The 22565-nt window shown below is 37.3% G+C and overlaps 1 protein-coding gene across 2 annotated transcripts in view; it reads right to left on the reverse strand.

The window, feature by feature from the left end:
* The window catches only part of LOC128208151 (kinesin-like protein KIF16B), a 28601-nt gene extending 11965 nt beyond the window's left edge, over nucleotides 1-16636 (reverse strand). Inside the window, exons 1-25 of one of the 2 annotated variants that reach the window (XM_052911546.1) lie at nucleotides 16457-16636; nucleotides 13950-14019; nucleotides 13445-13576; nucleotides 13006-13122; nucleotides 12599-12684; nucleotides 12225-12340; nucleotides 11872-11941; nucleotides 11659-11731; nucleotides 10529-10596; nucleotides 10290-10390; nucleotides 9839-9961; nucleotides 9512-9609; nucleotides 9230-9304; nucleotides 7534-7587; nucleotides 6619-6678; nucleotides 6181-6303; nucleotides 5738-5789; nucleotides 5080-5217; nucleotides 3731-3816; nucleotides 3301-3321; nucleotides 2638-2723; nucleotides 2408-2461; nucleotides 2030-2183; nucleotides 705-737; nucleotides 287-379 (exon numbers count right to left, since the gene is read on the reverse strand). In XM_052911546.1, coding sequence (XP_052767506.1) covers nucleotides 287-379; nucleotides 705-737; nucleotides 2030-2183; nucleotides 2408-2461; nucleotides 2638-2723; nucleotides 3301-3321; nucleotides 3731-3816; nucleotides 5080-5217; nucleotides 5738-5789; nucleotides 6181-6303; nucleotides 6619-6678; nucleotides 7534-7587; nucleotides 9230-9304; nucleotides 9512-9609; nucleotides 9839-9961; nucleotides 10290-10390; nucleotides 10529-10596; nucleotides 11659-11731; nucleotides 11872-11941; nucleotides 12225-12340; nucleotides 12599-12684; nucleotides 13006-13122; nucleotides 13445-13576; nucleotides 13950-14019; nucleotides 16457-16503 — 2130 coding nt within the window. In that variant the 5' untranslated portion in view covers nucleotides 16504-16636. The remainder of the gene's footprint in view (nucleotides 1-286; nucleotides 380-704; nucleotides 738-2029; nucleotides 2184-2407; nucleotides 2462-2637; nucleotides 2724-3300; nucleotides 3322-3730; nucleotides 3817-5079; nucleotides 5218-5737; nucleotides 5790-6180; nucleotides 6304-6618; nucleotides 6679-7533; nucleotides 7588-9229; nucleotides 9305-9511; nucleotides 9610-9838; nucleotides 9962-10289; nucleotides 10391-10528; nucleotides 10597-11658; nucleotides 11732-11871; nucleotides 11942-12224; nucleotides 12341-12598; nucleotides 12685-13005; nucleotides 13123-13444; nucleotides 13577-13949; nucleotides 14020-16456) is intronic. The other variant, XM_052911547.1, reaches the window with a different exon arrangement.
* Nucleotides 16637-22565: the final 5929 nt, after the last annotated feature.

Raw genomic sequence — 22565 nt, forward strand, 5'->3', positions numbered from 1 at the left:
ATACCTGATAAAGAGATTCTGAAGTAAGCCTGGCTCTCTCCGATCCTATGTATCTCAATCCCTTTCATCCAGGCCCCCAGCCAAAGTTCCTAATTGCACCCCGATACCTGATGGTGAGATTTGTAAGAGCATTTCTCTCCCTCTCATCCAGGCCCAACCCCCTAAATCACCCCCATACATGATCGGGAGATTTTAAAGTGAGCCTGTCCCCTCCTTGGCATTTATCCCCCCCCCCTCTCCTCCCTCCCCTATCCACCACCCACCACTCCCTATATCACACCCATACCTGATGGAGGGTTTCTGAAGTGAGCCTGGCCCTCTCCTGTATGTCTCTCTCCCTCTCATCCAGTCTTGATAACAGGACGTCTATCTCAGAACCCTAAGAGGAAGACAAAGCCAGTTACCGTCTATGCAGACACACAAACTATCAGATTTTTCTAAACAAAACTGTGATGTGTAAAAAAATATTATTTTTTAATAATCCCACTTGTAATGCTTATTTTCATCTTTTATCATAGAACATAAGTGAAAATGTCTAAAATTTATAACACATTTTGTTTCACACTCTAACTTAAGCATTCTTTTAAGTTTGAAAAAAATGTACAGAAAAAATAATGTTATGGTTAGCAAAGTTCTTTTTTGTGCTATATTTATATAGAAGGCATGAAGTAATTATGAATCTGTAAAAGCAAGATAATACTGACCTTGGGCAGCTTAACAATGCCGGTCTGGTGAGCCTGGGGAAATGTGTGCAGAGTAAATACAGGGACAGTCATAGTACATACAGCATCACATGGTTTCCTTGTGACAAGGGGCCGTTTTACAGAAGCATCTTAAGTTATATTGTAACTATTGCTTAAATTCAAATATTTTCTAAACAGTTATATTCTTCTATTAAAGCTGCACTCTCACAGATATACCATTTTTACAACTCTTTTATTTTTTGTCTTGGAAAGAGCAATTTTTTGCGTAAATAACTGCAAACCAATGATATAAGATTGCTGACAAAAAATCAGATCGTAGATTTTCATATTTCCGTTCCAAAATTAATGTTGTATGGCTTAAACTGTTACTAACTGTTTAAGAAAAATGCATAAAACATCAATTTTTGAACTTAATTATAAAACTCTGCGATCTGCTTTTTTGTCAGCAGACTTATATAACTGGTTTCCATCGATTTTCGCAAAACTTGGCTCGTTCCAAGACAAAAAAATTAAAAAAGTTCTCAAAACGTTCAATCTGTGAGAGTGCAGCTTTAAAAAGTGTAAGTGTATATTCTGCAATTGAAATATAGCACTTTAAAAGTGAAAACACCACCTTAAAGCATAAGTTTTTCTGAGAATAATATAATGATTCAAAATATTATTCTAGTTAAATTATATGAAAATGTTCTACGTAAGATGTTTCTGTAATACGGCCCAAGGGCTTTCATTACAATTCAGATTTATTAACTTATAATAGATGAATATGTCACAGAGCCTGGCTGTTTCATTCTCAACTTATTGAGTATGTGTATTCGACATTTTGAAAACTTTAAACAAATGAGGTATATATATTCAATACATATATTTCTGACTTGTATTACTTTAACAGTGTCTCACACAATTTTGAATTAGGATGAAGTGAAATCCCTTGTCAAAGCAAAACAGCAATCAATGCACAAATAAATATGGGGTAAAACTATTTTAAAAACTATATAAACTATGAGACCTTGAAATATCTTTGTCCTTTCTACAATAAACAACAAAACAGAAAGTTGAATGTTACCATGCCAATTCTATGATGTTATTTAACTTAAACAAGACTATTTACTACTAATAGAATATGCAAACAACTAAAAACTCACACACAAAATAAAAGTATACGTAAATTTTGTTTTCACATATTAGTTAACTTAGAAATGGTCATTATGGTCATAACATTTATCCATTCTACTGTCACAATATTACTACATGTATAGTCTAATCCACCATTACAATGAAAGTTTAAACAATGACCCCTGGTAAGAGCGAAGGTCATGCTTCTGTACCTGTATGACCTCCAGCTGAACACGTTCAAGGTCACGCTGGGCGCGGTCCAGCTGTCCCTGCCGTCTCTCCAGCTCCATCTCCAGTGCCACCTGCTGGTTGATCCGTTCTTCCTCCTCCGCGTGGTAACGGTCCTCTAAACACCGGATCTGACCTCTGTAATAAGACGAAGTATGAACTATGTGGTTGAAATTTTCACAATTTCAGTTTATCAGTGAGTAAAAAGTTTACAAAAGTTGAGCAATGTTTGCAGTCATCTGCTTTCATGTGGGTTAAGGTACTTAAGCAGATGAATCTGACCTCTCTAATGGGGGTAGAAATATGACCTTGAACTTGTGAGCATGACCTCATCATTTGATTACTCGGAAAAAATCCTGTACCTCAGTTCCTCTATCCTCTCCTTCTCCTCTCTGTGGGAACTGTCCAGCTCCCATCTGAAAACACAAAACATTTCTGTACGATGTTAACCTTCAAAAACCCTTAAATATATCTTCATTCTTTTGTTTACAGAAGTGACTAGGAATATACTTTGATACGTAGCCATCACAACTAAATTGATCTTTGCTTATTCTTAAGAAAATGAAGGAGTGAACATTCAAAATGGAATTACCCTGAAATGTTGTCAGATGAGCGGTAGAGATCTCCCATTGACTGGCTGATTAGGGTTGTCCTGGACAGCGACAGACGCATGCCACTCTATGATTGAGGAAACATATTTACAACTACATAAGGTTTTAATTCATCGTTGGCATAACTTTACTCTTTCCAGGCAGTTTAGAATCCTTAAGAATCCATTTTGTATTATGTAATTTTTTTTAACTGACAAAAAAATAAAACACAAACATTAACGTTATTACATTTGTCATTAGTTATCATCAATGGTAAGTAATTATTTTTTTAATTTTCATTTTATTATACTTATTATAATATCCAGCTACCTTAAATGATTAAAAATGGAACATGAAGGGCAACAGAAATCAAATATTCACTGTCACCACAAGCCTTCATTTTCTAATGCAATATATGTTACATAGTTAAGTAGAGCAAATCAGATTTCTTGAAAGGCAAACTAAGATGAAGCATAATGTGATTTGCATCAGCAACAATGAAATTTCAAAAGCGGAGTATTGAAACAATGATTTCAAAGCTTAACAGGTAGTAAGCCACACACTTAAAAACACATGTCACTAGTAGCTACACTTACAGAAAAAACATGCATTTGAAATACATTTCAATACACCAAGAAAAAGTTAAGAACATTGTACATTTCTACCTTCTGCATAAGAAATGTTCCCTAGGAATTGACCAAAATAGTTTGATAAAGAATAATGTTTTCATAATAAAACATACAGACAGAATACCAAGATAAATTGGTAAAATAAACTTATATCACAACAAATACGATCTAAACAACAAACAAGTATTTACTGGTGTAAGAGATCAAATCAGTAACATCAAGCATTATTCAAAATTTCAAAAAACTGTCAAAACAAAACTTTATAAAAAGGATAGAAAAATTCTTTCAGATGAAACAAATTACCCTTTGATATCACAAGATTACAAGTCAATGTATAACACAACAAACAAAACATGTAGCTCAAGGGAATCGACGTAACAACTTTAACACTTATTCCAAACAATACCACAAACATTACTACCAACATCTACTTTAAACACAATCCCCTATCCTCGTCTACACCTACCTTTTTGAGTTCCTCCTTCATCTGAGCAGCCTCGGTTGGGTTGTTGTATCGGAACATGTTTGTCTTCCCAAGAACCACCACTGCACCTGTATTTTAGTACATGCAAGATGCTGTCAGTACACTCATGAGGTACACAGGTGTGCGCTATTACAGGTAAGACTGTCCTACAGGGGTGGACAGACATCAATGATGGAGGTGAATAATCAGAGAATAGAATCTAGCAGCGATTATTAGAAAAATGTTAATACTATCTACTTTTATAGTGGAATACCGTTTTAATATCTTTAAGTTTTAAACATTAATGGAGGATACAAAAGAGAAATAGAGCAATTCAGACCATTCTTTGGAAAGGATAGGAAAGGAAAATATACAAAACTAACCACCAAATACGGAAGTGTAACACTGTATGTAGTGTATGCTGTATTCAATGAATACTGTATGTATTGACATTGTATGTAGTGTATGCTGTATTCAATGAATACTGTATGTATTGACATTGTATGTAGTGTATGCTGTATTCAATGAATACTGTATGTATTGACATTGTATGTAGTGTATGCTGTATTCAATGAATACTGTATGTATTGACACTGTATGTAGTGTATGCTGTATTCAATGAATACTGTATGTATTGACACTGTATGTACTGTATGCTGTATTCAATGAATACTGTATGTATTAACATTGTATGTAGTGTATGCTGTATTCAATGAATACTGTATGTATTGACACTGTATGTACTGTATGCTGTATTCAAAGAATACTTTATGTATTGACATTGTATGTAGTGTATGCTGTATTCAATGAATATAGTGTATGCTGTGTTCAATGAATATTATATGTATTGACATATTATGTACTGTATGCTGTGTTCAATGAATACTGTATGTATTGACATTGTATGTAGTGTATGCTGTGTTCAATGAATACTGTATGTATTGACACTGTTTGTAGTGTATGCTGTGTTCAATGAATACTGTATGTATTGACACTGTATGTAGTGTATGCTGTGTTCAATGAACACTGTATGTATTGACACTGTATGTAGTGTATGCTGTATTCAATGAATACTGTATGTATTGACACTGTATGTAGTGTATGCTGTATTCAATGAATACTGTATGTATTGACACTGTATGTAGTGTATGCTGTATTCAATGAATACTGTATGTATTGACACTGTAGGTAGTGTATGCTGTATTCAATGAATACTGTATGTATTGACACTGTATGTAGTGTATGCTATATGTAGTGTATACTGTGTCTATATAATTTTAATTGGTCTGAAGTCAGAACATTTAGAATAGAAATTATGTTATGAAATAGACTAATCAACTATTTATCTTTACCCTGAGTGAGTTTGGTTGGCTGGGTGGCAAGGTTTCCGTTGACAGAGCAGAGGGCGTCTGGGGCGGGGAAGAGTGTGACAGAGTTGTTCACATTCTCTATCATACAGTGCTCCACCTTTACCTCCTCACCGGCTATCACTGAACAACATAAACAGAAAGGTTTTAAAAATAATCAACAATAATTGTATATTGTTTTCTTTTTGCTATGGATCAAAATTTTATGATTATGTTTTTTGCAAATTGATAAAGTTACAAATTTAAAAGATTAGCCATGAGTAAAGGCAACATTATATCTAAGGGCTATTCCATTTAAACATATAACCCCCGGGGGGAAGGCACTTTTGAAATATACCTCCCCCCTACAGAAGCAAATTTACCCTTTCGGAGTCCAAATTAGCTAAAAAGACACCCACCCATATACTATTTAAATAATTGCCTCCCCCCCCGTGGGCTATATGTTTGCCTGGAATAGCCCTTACCTTGCAGAACTGCAAAAAAATGTAAATTGGAAAAATAAAGAACAAGCGAAATAAAACGAGCTACTGTAACAAGATTGTATAAAACATATAATGTAGAAATGGTATAGTTGGCAATAAACAGTTATGGAGAATTGAAGTAATTGTTTTTTATTTTGCAAAAAGGCAAACTGAAGATATACCAATATCCACAGATGGCTGAGCATGACTTTTCCCAACTCTTGTTTTCCCTTCCTAGAATATAGAAAAATGTCTGCTTTCTAAATATGTGAATATATTGTATATGTATAAAAAAATCTGGTACAATTTTAATTGATATTCATCAATTTAAGGTATCTGGTGAAAAATACTCTTTAAATATTCATGGTCCTTCCTTATAATAGTGGAGGTATACAGACAGTTGGTCACAGCCAATTGTCAATGACTTTCAAACAGGTTAATCAACCAACAGTTTTTATCAGGGCCTCATCTAATGTGCCCCTACTGTGTTCATTGAACTTGTGTATCTAACATCGAAAACAATGTATAAACTGTTTCATTAGATATAGAAGGGAACCCAATATCAGGAAGCTTGGCCATTAAGTTTTATACAATACATGATCACAAATGGCACAAAGAATTTCACCTTGAGATGGAAGAGCATGATGCCAGTGGAGAGGATGTCATCATCGATGCCGATCAAGTGAGGTAGGGCAGAATCTAACACCACTCCCGCACCTTCCTTCCGTAGGGCCAACGTTCCCTGCTCCTACAAGAACAGACACACACAGAAGCCATCATAGGATGTGGTATGGGCACTGAATGATAGCAATTTGACAGGGGGGGGGGGGGGGGGGGGCATTCAAAGGCATGTAAGGAATATGTTGATTAAAATATAAAATTGAAGTGGGCTGACCAGCATGATCAAGCTTTGAAAAAGGAACATGCATTTGCTTTTGTTAAACTAATTATTAAATAGTTCATAATAAATGATGTTTTTGTTTAAAAGTAATTTAGGAATTTTATCATGATTTATCTAAGTACACAAACATGGACATGAATGTTTTGTGTTTATTGAGTATACTTTCAGGATTGAAGCAATATCCTTCCATTTTTCACTCCATTCTTCTGTCAATACTTTCATCTGAAAGAAACACAAAAACGGTATATGCACACACATGGGCTTATGTTCAGTTAATGTAACATATTTATTGGTTTAAATCTGACCTAGTTCTAAAGGGAGACCTGTAACTTAATAATTGTGATGACCTTTAAATTCTTCTTGCATAAAGAATGCCACAGTTCAGAATGTAGAACAAGAGCTGTCACAGAGACAGCGCGCTCGACTATTCCGCCGCTTTTCGGTGTATGGATTGAAAAGTTTTGGCGAAACATGCATGGATCACTATTAGATTAGATTTCAATGCAATACATGATGTGCTGAGATATTTACATAAATTGAATTGGAAAATATTTGGGTGGTACGCAAACTTTAATGTAAATTCTAAGTCAAAAAAGGGGCATAATTCTGTCAAAATGCTCGATACAGTGACCTCCTCCTGTGTACAGGATGGGGGGCATGATGGTGAACAAGCGTGCAAAGTTTCAAAGACAGATGTCAATGGACTTTGAAAATATTTGAGGTGGTATGCAAACTTAAACGTAAATTCTAAGTAGAAAAAAAGGCATAATTTTGTCAAAATGCTTGATAGAGTTACCTCTTCCTGTGTACAGGCTGGGGGCATGATGTTAAACAAGTGTGCAAAGTTTCAAAGCCATATGTCAATGGACTTTGAAAATATTTGAGGTGGTACGCAAACCTTTAACATAAGTGGTTACGCCGACGCCGACGCTCGGGTGACTAGGATAGCTCTCCTTATTCTTCGAATAGTCCATACCAAATTGAACAGATTTCATTTTTTAACCATATGTCATTTTGAGCATTTTCTTCTTTACAAAAAGACTGCAAGTTAAGTGTAGATATGTTGATATACCGTACCCTAGCCTCACTCTCATGTAGCTTTTCCTTCACCATCGGTGCTGAAATGCTATCCTGGAAAAACAAATAGCACATACATGTAGGATAAAATATAGTTATAGTTGTTAATTCTGGTGATAAAAAAGACAATAGAAAAAAAACCTGCAGAGAAACAATACATTTAAATTACAAATAATAATGTAATAAACCTCATTATTCTAGTTTTCCAATTTCATTCATGAAATAAACAACTATCATAAATCATGAAGACCAATGCGAAAAACAGTCTGAATGGCTGTTCCAAGCCATTGTGCAGTGGAAACAGCTGCCTCAGCAACATATTATATTAAATATTACTCATTTGTTTACTAACAAGTGCAATAATGAAGGACAAATGTACAAATGTACAGATTTTCAATGGGTGACCCATGCACAGCCATTACTCACTAAGTCACAATATCTCTGGTCTCAGAGACACATGTACAGCCATTACTCACAATATCTCCCCCAATCATGGTCCCCAAGACCCATGTACAGCCATTACTCACAATATCTCCCCCAATCATGGTCTCCGAGACCCATGTACAGCCATTACTCACAATATCTCCCCCAATCATGGTCTCAGAGACACTTGTACAGCCATTACTCACAATATCTCCCCCAATCATGGTCTCAGAGACACATGTACAGCCATTACTCACAATATCTCCCCCAATCATGGTCTCAGAGACACTTGTACAGCCATTACTTACAATATCTCCCCCAATCATGGTCTCAGGGACCCATGTACAGCCATTACTCACAATATCTCCACCAATCATGGTCTCAGGGACACATGTACAGCCATTACTCACAATATCTCCCCCAATCATGGTCTCAGGGACACATGTACAGCCATTACTCACAATATCTCCCCCAATCATGGTCTCTGAGACCCATGTACAGCCATTACTCACAATATCTCCCCCAATCATGGTCTCCGAGTCCCATGTACAGCCATTACTCACAATATCTCCCCCCAATCATGGTCTCAGAGACACATGTACAGCCATTACTCACAATATCTCCACCAATCATGATCTCAGAGACCATGTACAGCCATTACTCACAATATCTCCCCCAATCATGGTCTCCAAGACCCATGTACAGCCATTACTCACAATATCTTCCCCAATCATGGTCTCCGAGACCCATGTACAGCCATTACTCAATATATCTCCCCCAATCATGGTCTCCGAGACACATGTACAGCCATTACTCACAATATCTCCCCCAATCATGGTCTCCAAGACCCATGTACAGCCATTACTCACAATATCTTCCCCAATCATGGTCTCAGGAACCCATCCACAGCCCTTACTCACAATATCTCCCCCAATCATGATCTCCGAGACCCATGTACAGCCATTACAATATCTCCACCATTCATGGTCTCAGAGACCCATGTACAGCCATTACTTACAATATCTCCCCCAATCATGGTCTCAGAGACCTATGTACAGCCATTACTCACAATATCTCCCCCAATCATGGTCTCAGAGACACATGTACAGCCATTACTCAAAATATCTCCACCAATCATGGTCTCAGAGACAAATGTACAGCCATTATTCACAATATCTCCCCCAATCATGGTCTCAGAGACCCATGTTCAGCCATTACTCACAATATCTTCCCCAATCATGGTCTCAGAGACCCATGTACAGCCATTACTTACAATATCTCCTCCAATCATGGTCTTCAGTCGCTCTATCTCTTCCCGCAACTCTCGGATTATCTTCACATTCTTGTCCTGCAAATACACAAATATAGACCATAATCTTTGTACATACAGTATCTGACTATTGGTAGGCTATCAGAACAAAATAACAACATGTTAATTTGCCTTATTTTTGCTTAGAAGATCTGAGATGATTCTATACTGTATTTTATCAATAATCTTTCTAAGAGCAAAAATCTTAAAAACAGTAGAATACAGACTAAAATCGAAAATGCTTACCTCATTGACAGTAGGTCTGTTGATGATATTTTTAGCCCTATTGGCATATCGTAAGGCACTTAGGGTTTCTGCATAGTTCACTTCGGCTGGTGAAATTGCTGCAATTAGTGTTATAGAGGGATATATCAATTAACCACTTTTGTTGTATGTGTTAATAACTACACAGGTACATGTACATGTATGCTGTTTTAATATTTGAAAGAAGATATGTGAATATAAAGTACTTGGAAAAATCAATATATTCTCATATTTTAAGCAGAATTTCTTGTGTCCATTTTTTAATTTCAAGGAATGTGTTGATTGTGTCTCTGAACATTTTATACTTACTGGTGATCATGATGGTGCGAGAGTTTCCTCCAAGACTGTCCTTGAGGAGCCAGGTGAGGACGGAATCTCGGTACGGGATAAAAGTGCCCTTTCCCGCTCGCTGGCCTTTCTCTGAGGCCTCAGCTGGGAGAAGGGAAATAGTTTGACTCTCTTTACAAAATTTCTTCAAGTACTTTTAAAATAATTTTACTAATGCTATCTTTTTTCATCCGTCACCCTTTTAAAGTTGTTTCTAGGGTAAAGTTTAGTCATTTATTTTAATTTCAAGGTACTTCCTTCTGTTTATGATGCAAATCTCCAAGCAGAAACCAATATTCACAACAGTTTGAATAATCACTAAATAGTCTAAAGTTAAAAGCTCTCAATCCTGAGTTTAGAAACCCAGAGAACCGGCCATTGTAAGCTAGGAATTAATAGTGTGTAAACTAAATAAAAAATTTTTAAAAGGTACCAAGCTGTTTGATAACTGTTCCAAGGGAGACAAGCGACTTGTTTATACTTCCTCCTTCCCTCAGCCGCACACCTGTCGCCCCGGTGGCTGTGGCACGCTCACTGAAACATACCTTCTGATAAATATGGGTTTTGATGCGATAAACATTTCACTGAAATTTATATAGAAATGCACAAAACATTGAGAAATACAAATGATATGTCATTATATGGAGATGTATGCATGTGTATTCCCATTACCTTCCTGCCAGATCTACAAGGTGAACTTTACTTGTCTTTTCACTGGGGATACCAGATTTTATTGTGGCCTGTAAAAGACATAAAACGTATAGTTTACTTTAAAGTCATCTTATTCTTTTCTTTTTATAAAGTCAATGACTACTTTTATTCCCTGTAACATGGGTGAAATGGCCACAGGGATTACTAAACAGTACTTACAAAAATAAAACTTGAACAAATATCGAAGTGTATCCAACTCTTATAACACTTTACTTCTATTTAATTATTGCATATAAATGCTCAATAATTATACAGGATAGCCATATCTTGAAAACTAAACAAAACAATTTATATTAAATATCAAGATATGAACTAGGTAAAAAGTATGCTATAAACAAGTATAAGCCTGTGAGATATAACCTCTATTACTGTTTACAAAACTAATTCCAAGAAACATAACAGAACATAAACAATTATAACAAAGGTCAATAATTGTCTCTTTTTCAAAGTTGATAAAAGTGCATTATTAATGAAATATTACACCCATGGAAGAACAACGTATGCACTCAATTTCTTTGAAAATCAAACAAGCCAATAAAATTACAATCTAAAATTTTACTTGGTATTTTGAGTACAATTTCATAGTGAAGACTATATGCTGTAGTACAAGACCTGGGTGAATACTAAAGGCTATAGTACAAGACCTGGGTGAAGACTATATGCTTTAGTACAAGACCTGAGTGAATACTAAAGGCTATAGTACAATACTTTGGTGAAGACTATATGCTTTAGTACAAGACCTGAGTGAATACTAAAGGCTATAGTACAATACTTCGGTGAAGACTATATGCTTTAGTACAAGACCTGGGTGAATACTAAAGGCTATAGTACAATACTTTGGTGAAGACTATATGCTTTAGTACAAGACCTGGGTGAATACTAAAGGCTATAGTACAATACTTTGATGAAGACCATATGCTATAGTACAATACTTTGGTGAAGACCATATACTATAGTACAATACTTTGGTGAAGACCATATGCTATAGTACAATACTTTGGTGAAGACCATATGCTATAGTACAATACTTTGGTGAAGACCATTTGCCATAGTACGACACCTGAGCGAAGATATAGGCTATAGTACAATACCTGAGTGAAGATTATAGTGAAGATTGCGTGAGATCGGCTGCTAACATCATTCATGTTTGTCGAGGCAGTTGTTCTGAAAACAATATTTTATGTTATAAACTTTACATTTCATAAAAAAAAAAATGTAACTATAACAGAATGTTTTTGTTATAATTTTATAACAAAATGTTACTATATGTTTCATGAAATGAAAGTATAAAGCACAAAACATACCTGACAGAATTGCCTTTCTGCATCAAGCCTTCAATCTCTGTGTAGCTGTTTACTATGTACTTTGATAAACCTGTAAAAGGGCAGGTAGATATCAAATGTATCTTTATTATTTTTTTCTGTATAAAAACACGAGATTATAGATGTAGAGTAACATTCTTGGTATAGTTACAGCTGTAGCTATGATTAAAAACTTCACTGCCAAGCTTAAAAATAATACTTCCAAGGTATTCTAACTCTTTATCCAAAAAGATTAAACAGATATGACTTAGCAAGAACCAAGCAAGAGCAGAATTAATTTCAAATGAAATTCAAGAGTTGCTGAATCAAAATTATGATCTTATCCTTGTACTGACCCTGGACATAAGGCCCATCCTTTGGGTGTTCCCGGACCCTCAGATTGTGGACTACATGATCGGACAAGTTCCCCTTTAACAGGTCACGAACCTTCTCGTTGTAGATCTCCAGATAACTAGGAAACAGAAATGGAACAATGTTAGGCCTATGGTGGCCAAATGGTATGAAGATATAATTTTATCTGGTTTAAAGCATAAGGTGATATTATCACATTATGCTTTAAACCAGATATACAATGTGTATGGGCCTTCATATGGACAATAAAAGAAACACTAAGAACATATCTTCTTTCCTTATTAAAGACAATCCATGACAAAAGAAGAGGTTGGATAAAAACTACATGTATAATTGAATACATTAATTTTGAACATACCTGACTTCTGTTCTATAACTGGTTGTTTCATCTGTCATTCTAATAAACAACTCTTGACAGATACGAGGAATCAATCCTACATCGTCCTATAGGAAAGAAAATTCTTAGTTCAGAAACACTTGTTTCACAGTATCAATGGTAAAATGGTGTGCAGAATGACATTGAAATTTTATAAATCAGGGCTTGTAGACTATTGTTAAATGGCTATTTTTCTATAGCAAGCACTACTGAAAGAAATCAGGCTAGAACATCAAAATACCCCAATTTTGATAAATGTAACTGTGTAAACAATGGTGAGGTATACTAGTCACATGACGACCGTAGACAGACGCACATGGGTTTGGATTCAATATGTATTATTCTGTTAAACAAAGCTGGTAATTATTATGAACAGCTTAAGAACATACAGGAGGTCCCATCATGGTGTAGGTTTTCCCCGATCCTGTCTGTCCATAGGCAAAAACACAAGCGTTGTAGCCTTCATAAGCAGAGTCAACCACATCCACTCCAAGACCATTGTACACCTAAAGAAATTGTGTATGCTTGTAATAAAGTTTGTAACTTTGAAATTATGTACATTAGTAACTAATTAAAAATGCTACAATTTACATTGAAAGAAAATATGTATGAAAGAAAAAAGGTAAAGCTGCAACTATACATCAGGAATGGAAAAACTCCTCACAAAACATGTATTACAACACCTGCAAAAACTATGAGCAGTCAGTGTAGTATGTCTTGCATTGTCTGCTTTATCTTTAAATTGAAAAACTCATGTTCACTATACAAATTCCACAACAATATGCCATGGGCCACTCAATTTGCATTTAAATAAGAATGGCTGAGTACTGTCTGCTGGTCGTGGTATCTTTCAGTGTCCAATCGGTCCACAGTCCAGAAGGAGAAGTCAAAAGTGAAATCCTTCACCCTCATAGCCTCCCGTGTTGTCTCCGAGACTCCATCCAACTTCTCCTCTGCCAACTGTTACATACAGAAATTATTATTATTTTTTTTTTTAATTTACTTAAATCTTTTACTCATATTGAACAATAAAAACATGAAAGCTCTAAATATCTTACCAGAGTAGAAGAAAAATTGACCTAGTGACTTCCCTTTAACCCATAATGAAACATGACAAAGACTTCATAAAGAAACATTAAGTTTTATGATGGTAGTAAAAAAACATGGACTCTATCATATAGGCTATAGGGTGTTAGAAAAAAATATCAGAACTGTCTTACCTTGGAATAGATAATTTGCTTGATTTAATTTAGAAAAGGATTGATTTAATGAATTGAGGATATCAGCATGTATTATTAATCATATATTTTTTTTCAAGTATAAACATAAATACCTTTGTATTTGTAATTGTGGTCTTTTTCCCATGCATTTCAATTATAAAATTGCTGTTTAGATCCACCTCTCTGGAATTAAAAACAGGATGATTAAGACAATAACACTTAAATGTTATTTTTTAAACTTATCTTATTAATTAATCATTTTACTGTAGTAGTGTAAGCCATAAAGGCACCTTAAGTGAAAGAAAGAGAGAGTTCGCCCCAACAAGTCAATGAACCCTGAACCTCTCATTCCAGAGGTAGCCAGGCTGCTATACCTTAAACATCCCACAGTAAAGTGAATGTACACACAACCACTACGATTCCCCGTCGGGGAGCCAAAATGTTACAGACTTCACAAATTGCTATGTGCACCTGTCGGGGTTCGAACTCACGACATCTCGCTCTGCAGGCGGACACTCTACCATGTCGCTTTAAAGGTAGCTCTATAGCAATACAGTATAAGTGCCGCTTTATACATATCCAACACCCGGTAACATGAAGTTGGGAGGAAAAGTGAGAACAATGTTGGGCTCTTATCCAGGACCGCCGGAATCAAGCCATTAAAAACCAGTGCTCCAGCCAGGATTTGAAAAGGGCAGGGTGGAGTTTTGAAAAGGGCAAGCTACATGAGTCGTGTAGGGGCGATTGGGGGTGGTTGTGAGAGGGGTCCACCCCTGTCACAAGGGTTTTTTTTTTGGGGGGGGAGGTCTCACCCTAGAATTTGTTTTGTTTTCATAATCAATTTAAATCATTTTCCATGATTTTCAGACTTGAACAAAATGGGTCTTTTTCTCAAAATTTAGAAGGGTGTGTTTTAATATCAAAATTAAAATTTGTCTTATTGTCTGTGGTATACTGTGATTGTACTTGACTGGAGTCATCTTTAGTGCAATGTCACATATTTCTCCTAAAAATCATGTAAAATGAAGAAAAAAACAAAGACAGTTAAACATTTGAAGCAATCAAATAAATAAATACACAAAAAACAAATATGTAAGGGACGAATGTTAATTTGGTACGTTCAGGATTGGGTACGAATGTTACATTCAGCCTGGCTGTTATTTAATTGTCTTTAATAAAATAATGTTTAATATGCTGATGTTTTAGAATAAAATGACAATAAAAATCACTGCCCTTGCTTAAAAAGTCACTTATAAAACATAGAACATTGATAAAATAACTCCGAAATTCGGTCTGACAAAATGGCGGTTTCGGCGAATTTTGACAAGATCGTGGACATGATAGGTTAACACTATATAAAGCATCAACATATTTTTGTGGGTTACAAAGAAATTTTTAACATCAATATTTTAGAAATAAACTTTCAAAACATTTACTGAATAAGTGATGTATTTGATTGTGTTAGCGCCACTTTTCCTGTGTTTATAAATCGGCAGTGACCGTCTGCTTCAAATCAACACTGTTTAAAATGGCGAGTCTCGTCTGTACAACACAATAAACAATTATTTTAAAATATTTAATTGTGCTTGACAACATTTTTCACCATCCCCTCACATTTTCTATAGCATTTTACGAACTTTCAGCATTGAATAAACGAGTTCTCAATGTATATTCTGATTGGCTGGTATTCAATAGCTCCGCCTCCTGCCGATGTTCCCTATTTGGCTTTTCCTAACTATCGGATTAAAAGATGACCGGTTATGAAAACACAGGTCGTCTGCTAACTACACAAATACACAATTAGCTGTCATATGGCATATTTTAAGCAGTCGGCAATGGGGCAGCATGGTGACATATTACGTAATTTGTCTCAATTATGACAGCGACTGCCGATCTTTAATAATGATTTAAATAGTAAAAAGGGCACTAACGGGATAATTGGCGCTAATAGAGCATTTGTGAAAAGGGCACTACTCAAAAAAGGGGCAGGGCGGTAAGAAAAGGGGCACGGGCGCTGCGCCATTGAAAAACGGGCTAGCTGGAGCACTGAAAACAAACAAGCCTATAATGGTTCATTCAACATCCTAATGAATTGTGTGATGTTAAGTTTTCATTACATTCAGAGAATAGTATGCAATATTTACTACCATGATTTATTGCAATAGATATTTACACCTCAAGGATTGATATTTTAGCAATTTCAGGTCTTTCGAAAGGGAAAATAGACATATATTTTCATAATTTCTTCCTTTGCAGAAGATAAAAAAGCTTGTTCTTTTATCTGAATATTTTCCCATTTTTTTAAAAATATTTTCCCATTTTTTTTTCTGTAAAGCAATGATTTTTTTCTCGAAATGGCATAATTCAAGAGGCAAATATTCCCAAAATATCTAAGGTATTTTTCCCAAAATGGGTAGAAAAAGGCCTGGCAACTACCCGGGCTCTCTAACCAACTGAGCTAACCGAGGGGCTGGTATGATAAATTAAATGATGTCATTGTATTTAATAAACCTCAATTTTCAACATAACAGATAATACTGTATTTAAGTTTAAATTAAGAATCCATATAATGTCCTTGAATATTTAAAAGGCAATAACAGAAACTTTTAATATTACAAACCTTTTATTCAGAGGTCTAACTCTCACAGCAACCTTAACCGATGTCATGGTGTGTTTTTTCTATCTAGATGGACAGAAAATCTTTTAAATCAAATCAAAATATTTTAACCATTTGGCAAGGAAATTAATCCTTGGCAATTTATTTGGAATTTATAGGAAAACGAAGTTTGGTTTGACAGTCCGCCATTTTGATATCACGTGACTAGATACTTCCTTGTTTTAGTGAAAACGTCGAGTTATGAATTAACTTCGGGAAATACATGTGCTAAATTATACTTGGACATCTTTGTTCAACCCAAGATCATGCTCAAAATATTATTTGTAAATGGCAACATGTGTTTACCACATCTATATAGAACAGTTATTCCAGATGTAACGTTCACGACCAGGTGGCCTTACTGTACAGTGTACTGTACTGCAGTATATTGTACCGTCAACCAGTATTGTATTTTCAAAACTTGTTTCAAAAACTGCCTATATGATGTGATTGAAAACTAACAAAATAAGATATGACGATTGTCAACACGTTTAAAACTGAACTGAAACGTTGCTTTGATGATCTTATGTTTATGATAATTCTAAATTTGCGGATGAGACCGAGTAGCGGTCGCCATCATGCCGATGTACCATGCCTTGGGGAAACATCTTCCTGACCGTATGCCCTGACATTGCAAATGTCGATAGAGAATATTTAGAACATTAAAAATGTAGTTTCAGGTGTTTAAGCTTATTCAAAACTCAAAAGTTCTAATAGAGGTTATTATGTCATGTATTTCACCAAATTTAATACTATGAATACTACAAACGGTGAGAGTTACAATACATAAACAATTATTTCTTATATCTTTGTAATGGTTTGCTATTCTTCACTGTTTTGTCGTCGATCTGAATAAATCCGCCAAGCTGAACAGACGCCTTTCAAGCTCGGCTGTTTTTGAAGAAAAAAAAGAATCGGGGTATGATGACAGCCTTGGTGTCGTCGGAGTCGTCGGATACGTCGTCGTATTGCAGTATCTTAATAGCTATGTCTCTAAAGCCGTTCAATATAATGGAGAGCGACTTTGGCACACATGTTTCAAGAGACAATATGCACTGATAAATATAGCAGGACCAAACACTCTGGCTTTAATAGAAGTCGTGTTCTGCCACTTGTTTGTTCAACCAAAACAATAACGACGAGCTTTGGCGTTTGCATCAGGGTGCAGTTGTTTGTCAGCCATGGCTGTTCCGACGTAGAAAATATTGGACGATCCTGCGGACTCATGGACAAATTCGCAAGGGCGTCAGATGGACATGGTGTCGACGACAGCTTCAAAGGGGCATCAGCAGGACAGGGTTTCGACGACAATTTCACAGGGGTGTCACATAGATATGGTGGCGACGACAGCTTCGAGGGGCGTCAGACGGACAAGGTGGCGACCACAGCTTCGCAGGGACGTCAGATGGAAATGTTGGCGACGACAGCTTCGCAGGGGCGTCAGATGGACATGGTGTCCACGACTGCTTCGAGGGGCTTCAGACGGACAAGGTGTCCACGACAGCTTCGCAGGATCGTCAGATCGACATGGTGTCCACGACAGCTTCACAGGGGCGTCAGATGGACATGGTGTCCACGACAGCTTCGCAGGGGCGTCAGATGGTCATGGTGTCCACGACACTTTCGCAGGGGCGTCAGATGGACAAGGTGTCCACGACAGCTTCGCAGGGGCATCAGATGGACATGGTGTTCACGACAGCTTCGCAGGGGCGTCAGATGGACATTGCTGTCCACGACAGCTTCGCAGGATCGTCAGATGGGGCGTCAGATGGAAATAGTGGCGACGACAGCTTCGAGGGGCGTAAGGTGGACATGGTGGCGACGACAGCTTCGAGGGGCGTCAGATGGGCATGTTGTCCACGACAGCTTTACAGGGGCGTCAGATGGACATGGTGGCGACGACAGCATCGAGGGGCGTCAGATGGACATGGTGGAGTCGACAGCTTCGAGGGGCGTCAGATGGACATGATCGCGACGATAGCTTCGAGGGGCGTCAGATGGACATGGTGGCGACGACAGCTTCGCAGGGGCGTCAGATGGACATGGTGGCGACGACAGCTTCGCAGGGGCGTCAGATGGAAATGGTGGCGACGATAGATTCGCAGGGGCATTAGATGGACATGGTGGCGACGACAGCTTCGCAGGGGGGTCGGATGGACATGATGGCGACGACAGCTTCGCAGGGGCGTCAGATGGACATGGTGTCCACGACAGCTTCGCAGGGGCGTCAGATTGACATGGTGTCGACGACAGCTTCTCAGGGGCGTCGGATGGACATATTGTCGAAAACAGGTTCCTAGGGGCGTCAGATGGACATGGTGTCTACATAGCGAATGGATGGAGGGCTTTGATTGTTCAAACATCAGCGAGTTCTATGGATCTTACATGGAAAGAGTATATATTCATTGCTGTAATTGTGCGCTTAGAACAGTTACAGAACGAGGTTTGAACCGGTTAAAGGTTAATGATATTTTCTTATCTTTTATCATTCTTACTTTATTCATAATGTAATACGCGATCAGTACCAGTTGTATTTTAAGCTTCTTTTTTGCTTTTAATTATAGTGTTAAAAAGCCATAGTATAGGCTTTTAGATGTAGTGTACACTACATTATTGAATGTACAAAATAAGTGACGAATACCCCCGAAGTGCCATCCAGTTTAATAGGTTATGCAATTACTTTTATGCCTATATTCAGGAAGATCTATCATGAGCTTTAAGCATAATTATTGATGTCAAGAGTGGAGGAGCGATGCAGTTAGATGAATGGTCGTGGGTCGTGGGTCTTGCACGCGAAACGCGTCTTTATGTTCGAACCACAAGGTCAAAGTAATTTTCAAAAAATCGTACATGACAAGGTTACAGCTTGGATAACATCAACTCTACTCTTTCTATGTGCAAACATGCAACATTTATCAAGATTGCACTCTAAATGTGACCTTGAACTTTTTGGTAGTGTAGTTTCGTGGGTTTTGCATGCGACAAATCACCGTTCTGTACCGAACGCATGTGCTAATTAACTTAAAAATCCCTCTATGCATGACAAAGGTACAGCCTGATCACAGATACTCCATTGCATATACACAGCGTTCCATAATGATTGAACACTAAGTGTAACCTTGAACTTTTAAGTAGGGTCGTAGGTCGTACATGTGACATATTGCCTTTATTTAGCGAATGCATGAGGCAATTTGTTTAAAAATTCCTCCGTTTATGACAAAGTTACAGCCCGAACACGACCGACTATACTATTTATGTATATAAATTATGTATCATTTCATAATGATAAACCTGTTAGTGCAACATTGCCATTTGAGGTAGGGACGTGGGTTTTGTAGGCGATATGTCATCGTTATGTACCGAACACATGTGCCAAGTAATTCTAAAATCCCTCCCTGCTTGACAAAGTCATAGCCCATACAGCACATACACGGAAAACCAGTCCATTATGACCTATGAGATAGGGACGTGGGTCTCACACGCGAAACCTCGTCTTTATGTACCGAACACATTTGCCAATACTTTTAAAATCCCTCGTTGCATGACCAAGTTACAGCACGGACATGGAAAAACAGTCCATTATGATAAATATAAAAAGTGTGACCTTTACCATTGAGGTAGAGACGTGTGTCTTACACGCGACACGCCATATTTATGTACCGAATATATGTGCCAATATATTCCGTCAAAGTTACAGCCCGGACACGGAAAACCGGACTGACGGACGGACGAATGGTACGATTTCAATATGCCCACATTCGGCGACATACACATTGAAATCATCAGCAATGTTCACCATCTCAATTTTTGAAATAATTCAGAAAAATAGATTATCAACCAGACGGTAATTCCAATTTTAAGGATTGATTGACGTTCAAGTGTTCGTGTAAACAGACGTTGGACTTCCAGAATACAATATAACATTAAGATCAAAGTGATTTTATCAAAACTCTTTCCATGCAATGCCATAAAGGCTGAAAACCACCCCAAGAGTGTGATAAGTAAAATTGCACAGACATTTGATACTGTTCCTGATCATTCTAGGAATGTGGACGGAATGCGTTGAAGGCCAAGTAAGTTCTGAAGCATTTTACGTTGTCTATTAATACAGATTTGTGATAGTTGAACATATTGTGTACATTCTTAATGATTAAGAAGACGGCATCATTCTTAATTAAATTTGTACACCAAATAATGACGTCATGTTTGTTAATCTTTAATAATGTAAGTCATATGAATTAAGCGTGGTACTAATAAGAAGTCAATAGGTGATTTATTGGCTGGAAATGAAGGTTATAATCTAAACAAATTTAAAGAGTTTATCGAAGGAACAAGAAAACACACAACGCATCAACACATCAACATAAATCGTGTATCAATACATCTGGGGGTAAGTGCCCTGGAACGGTCCGCACATCAACATAAATCGTTTATCATCTTATGGGGGCTACCGCGTTGGAACGTTACGCATTCACTGAGATCAATACATCTTGGGGGTTACCGCATTGGAATGTTTCGCATTTATTGTGGGTTTCACGGAATTGAGTACTTAACCTTACACGTACAACATAAATCGTTTATCAATACATCTTAGGGGAAACTGCCCTGGAACGGTCCGCACATCAACATAAATCGTTTATCAATACATCTTAGGGGAAACTGCCCTGGAACGGTCCGCACATCAACATAAGTCGTTTATCAATACATCTTAGGGGAAACTGCCCTGGAACGGTCCGCACACCAACATAAATCGTTTATCAATACATCTGGGGGGTAACTGCCCTGGAACGGTCTGCACATCAACATAAATCGTTTATCAATACATCTTGGGGATAACTGCCCTGGAACGGTCCGCACATCAACATAAATCGTTTATCAATACATCTTGGGGATAACTGCATTGGAACGGTCCGCACATCAACATAAATAGTTTATCAATACATCTTGGGGGTAACTGCCTTGGAACGGTCCGCACATCAACATAAATCGTTTATCAATACATCTTGGGGATAACTGCCCTGGAACGGTCCGCACATCAACATAAATCGTTTATCAATACATCTTGGGGATAACTGCATTGGAACGGTCCGCACATCAACATAAATCGTTTATCAATACATCTTAGGGGAAACTGCATTGGAACGGTCCGCACATCAACATAAATCGTTTATCAATACATCTTGGGGATAACTGCCCTGGAACGGTCCGCACATCAACATAAATCGTTTATCAATACATTTTGGGGATAACTGCATTGGAACGGTCCGCACATCAACATAAATTGTTTATCAATACATCTTGGGGATAACTGCCCTGGAACGGTCCGCACATCAACATAAATCGTTTATCAATACATCTTGGGGATAACTGCCCTGGAACGGTCCGCACATCAACATAAATCGTTTATCAATACATTTTGGGGGAAACTGCCTTGGAACGGTCCGCACATCAACATAAATCGTTTATCAATACATCTTGGGGATAACAGCCCTGGAACGGTCCGCACATCAACATAAATCGTTTATCAATACATCTTGGGGGTAACTGCCTTGGAACGGTCCGCACATCAACATAAATCGTTTATCAATACATCTTGGGGATAACTGCCTTGGAACGGTCCGCACATCAACATAAATCGTTTATCAATACATCTTGGGGATAACTGCCCTGGAACGGTCCGCACATCAACATAAATCGTTTATCAATACATCTTGGGGGTAACTGCCCTGGAACGGTCCGCACATCAACATAAATTGTTTATCAATACATCTTGGGGGTAACTGCCTTGTAACGGTCCGCACATCAACATAAATCGTTTATCAATACATCTTGGGGGTAACTGCCTTGTAACGGTCCGCACATCAACATTAAGCATTTATCATCTTATTGGGGCTACCGCGTTGGAACGGTACGCATTCATTGAGATCAATACATCTTGGGGGTTACCGCATTGGGACGTTTCGCATTTACTGTGGGTTTCACGGAATCGAGTACTTAACCTTTCTCTTCAACCAACATTAATACAAACATTTATCAGAGGCAAGTTTAGAGTTTGTTCTGTAAACGTTTTGTT

Source organism: Mya arenaria, chromosome 11 (genome assembly GCF_026914265.1).
Source record: "Mya arenaria isolate MELC-2E11 chromosome 11, ASM2691426v1".
In the NCBI taxonomy this organism is placed as follows: domain Eukaryota; kingdom Metazoa; phylum Mollusca; class Bivalvia; order Myida; family Myidae; genus Mya; species Mya arenaria.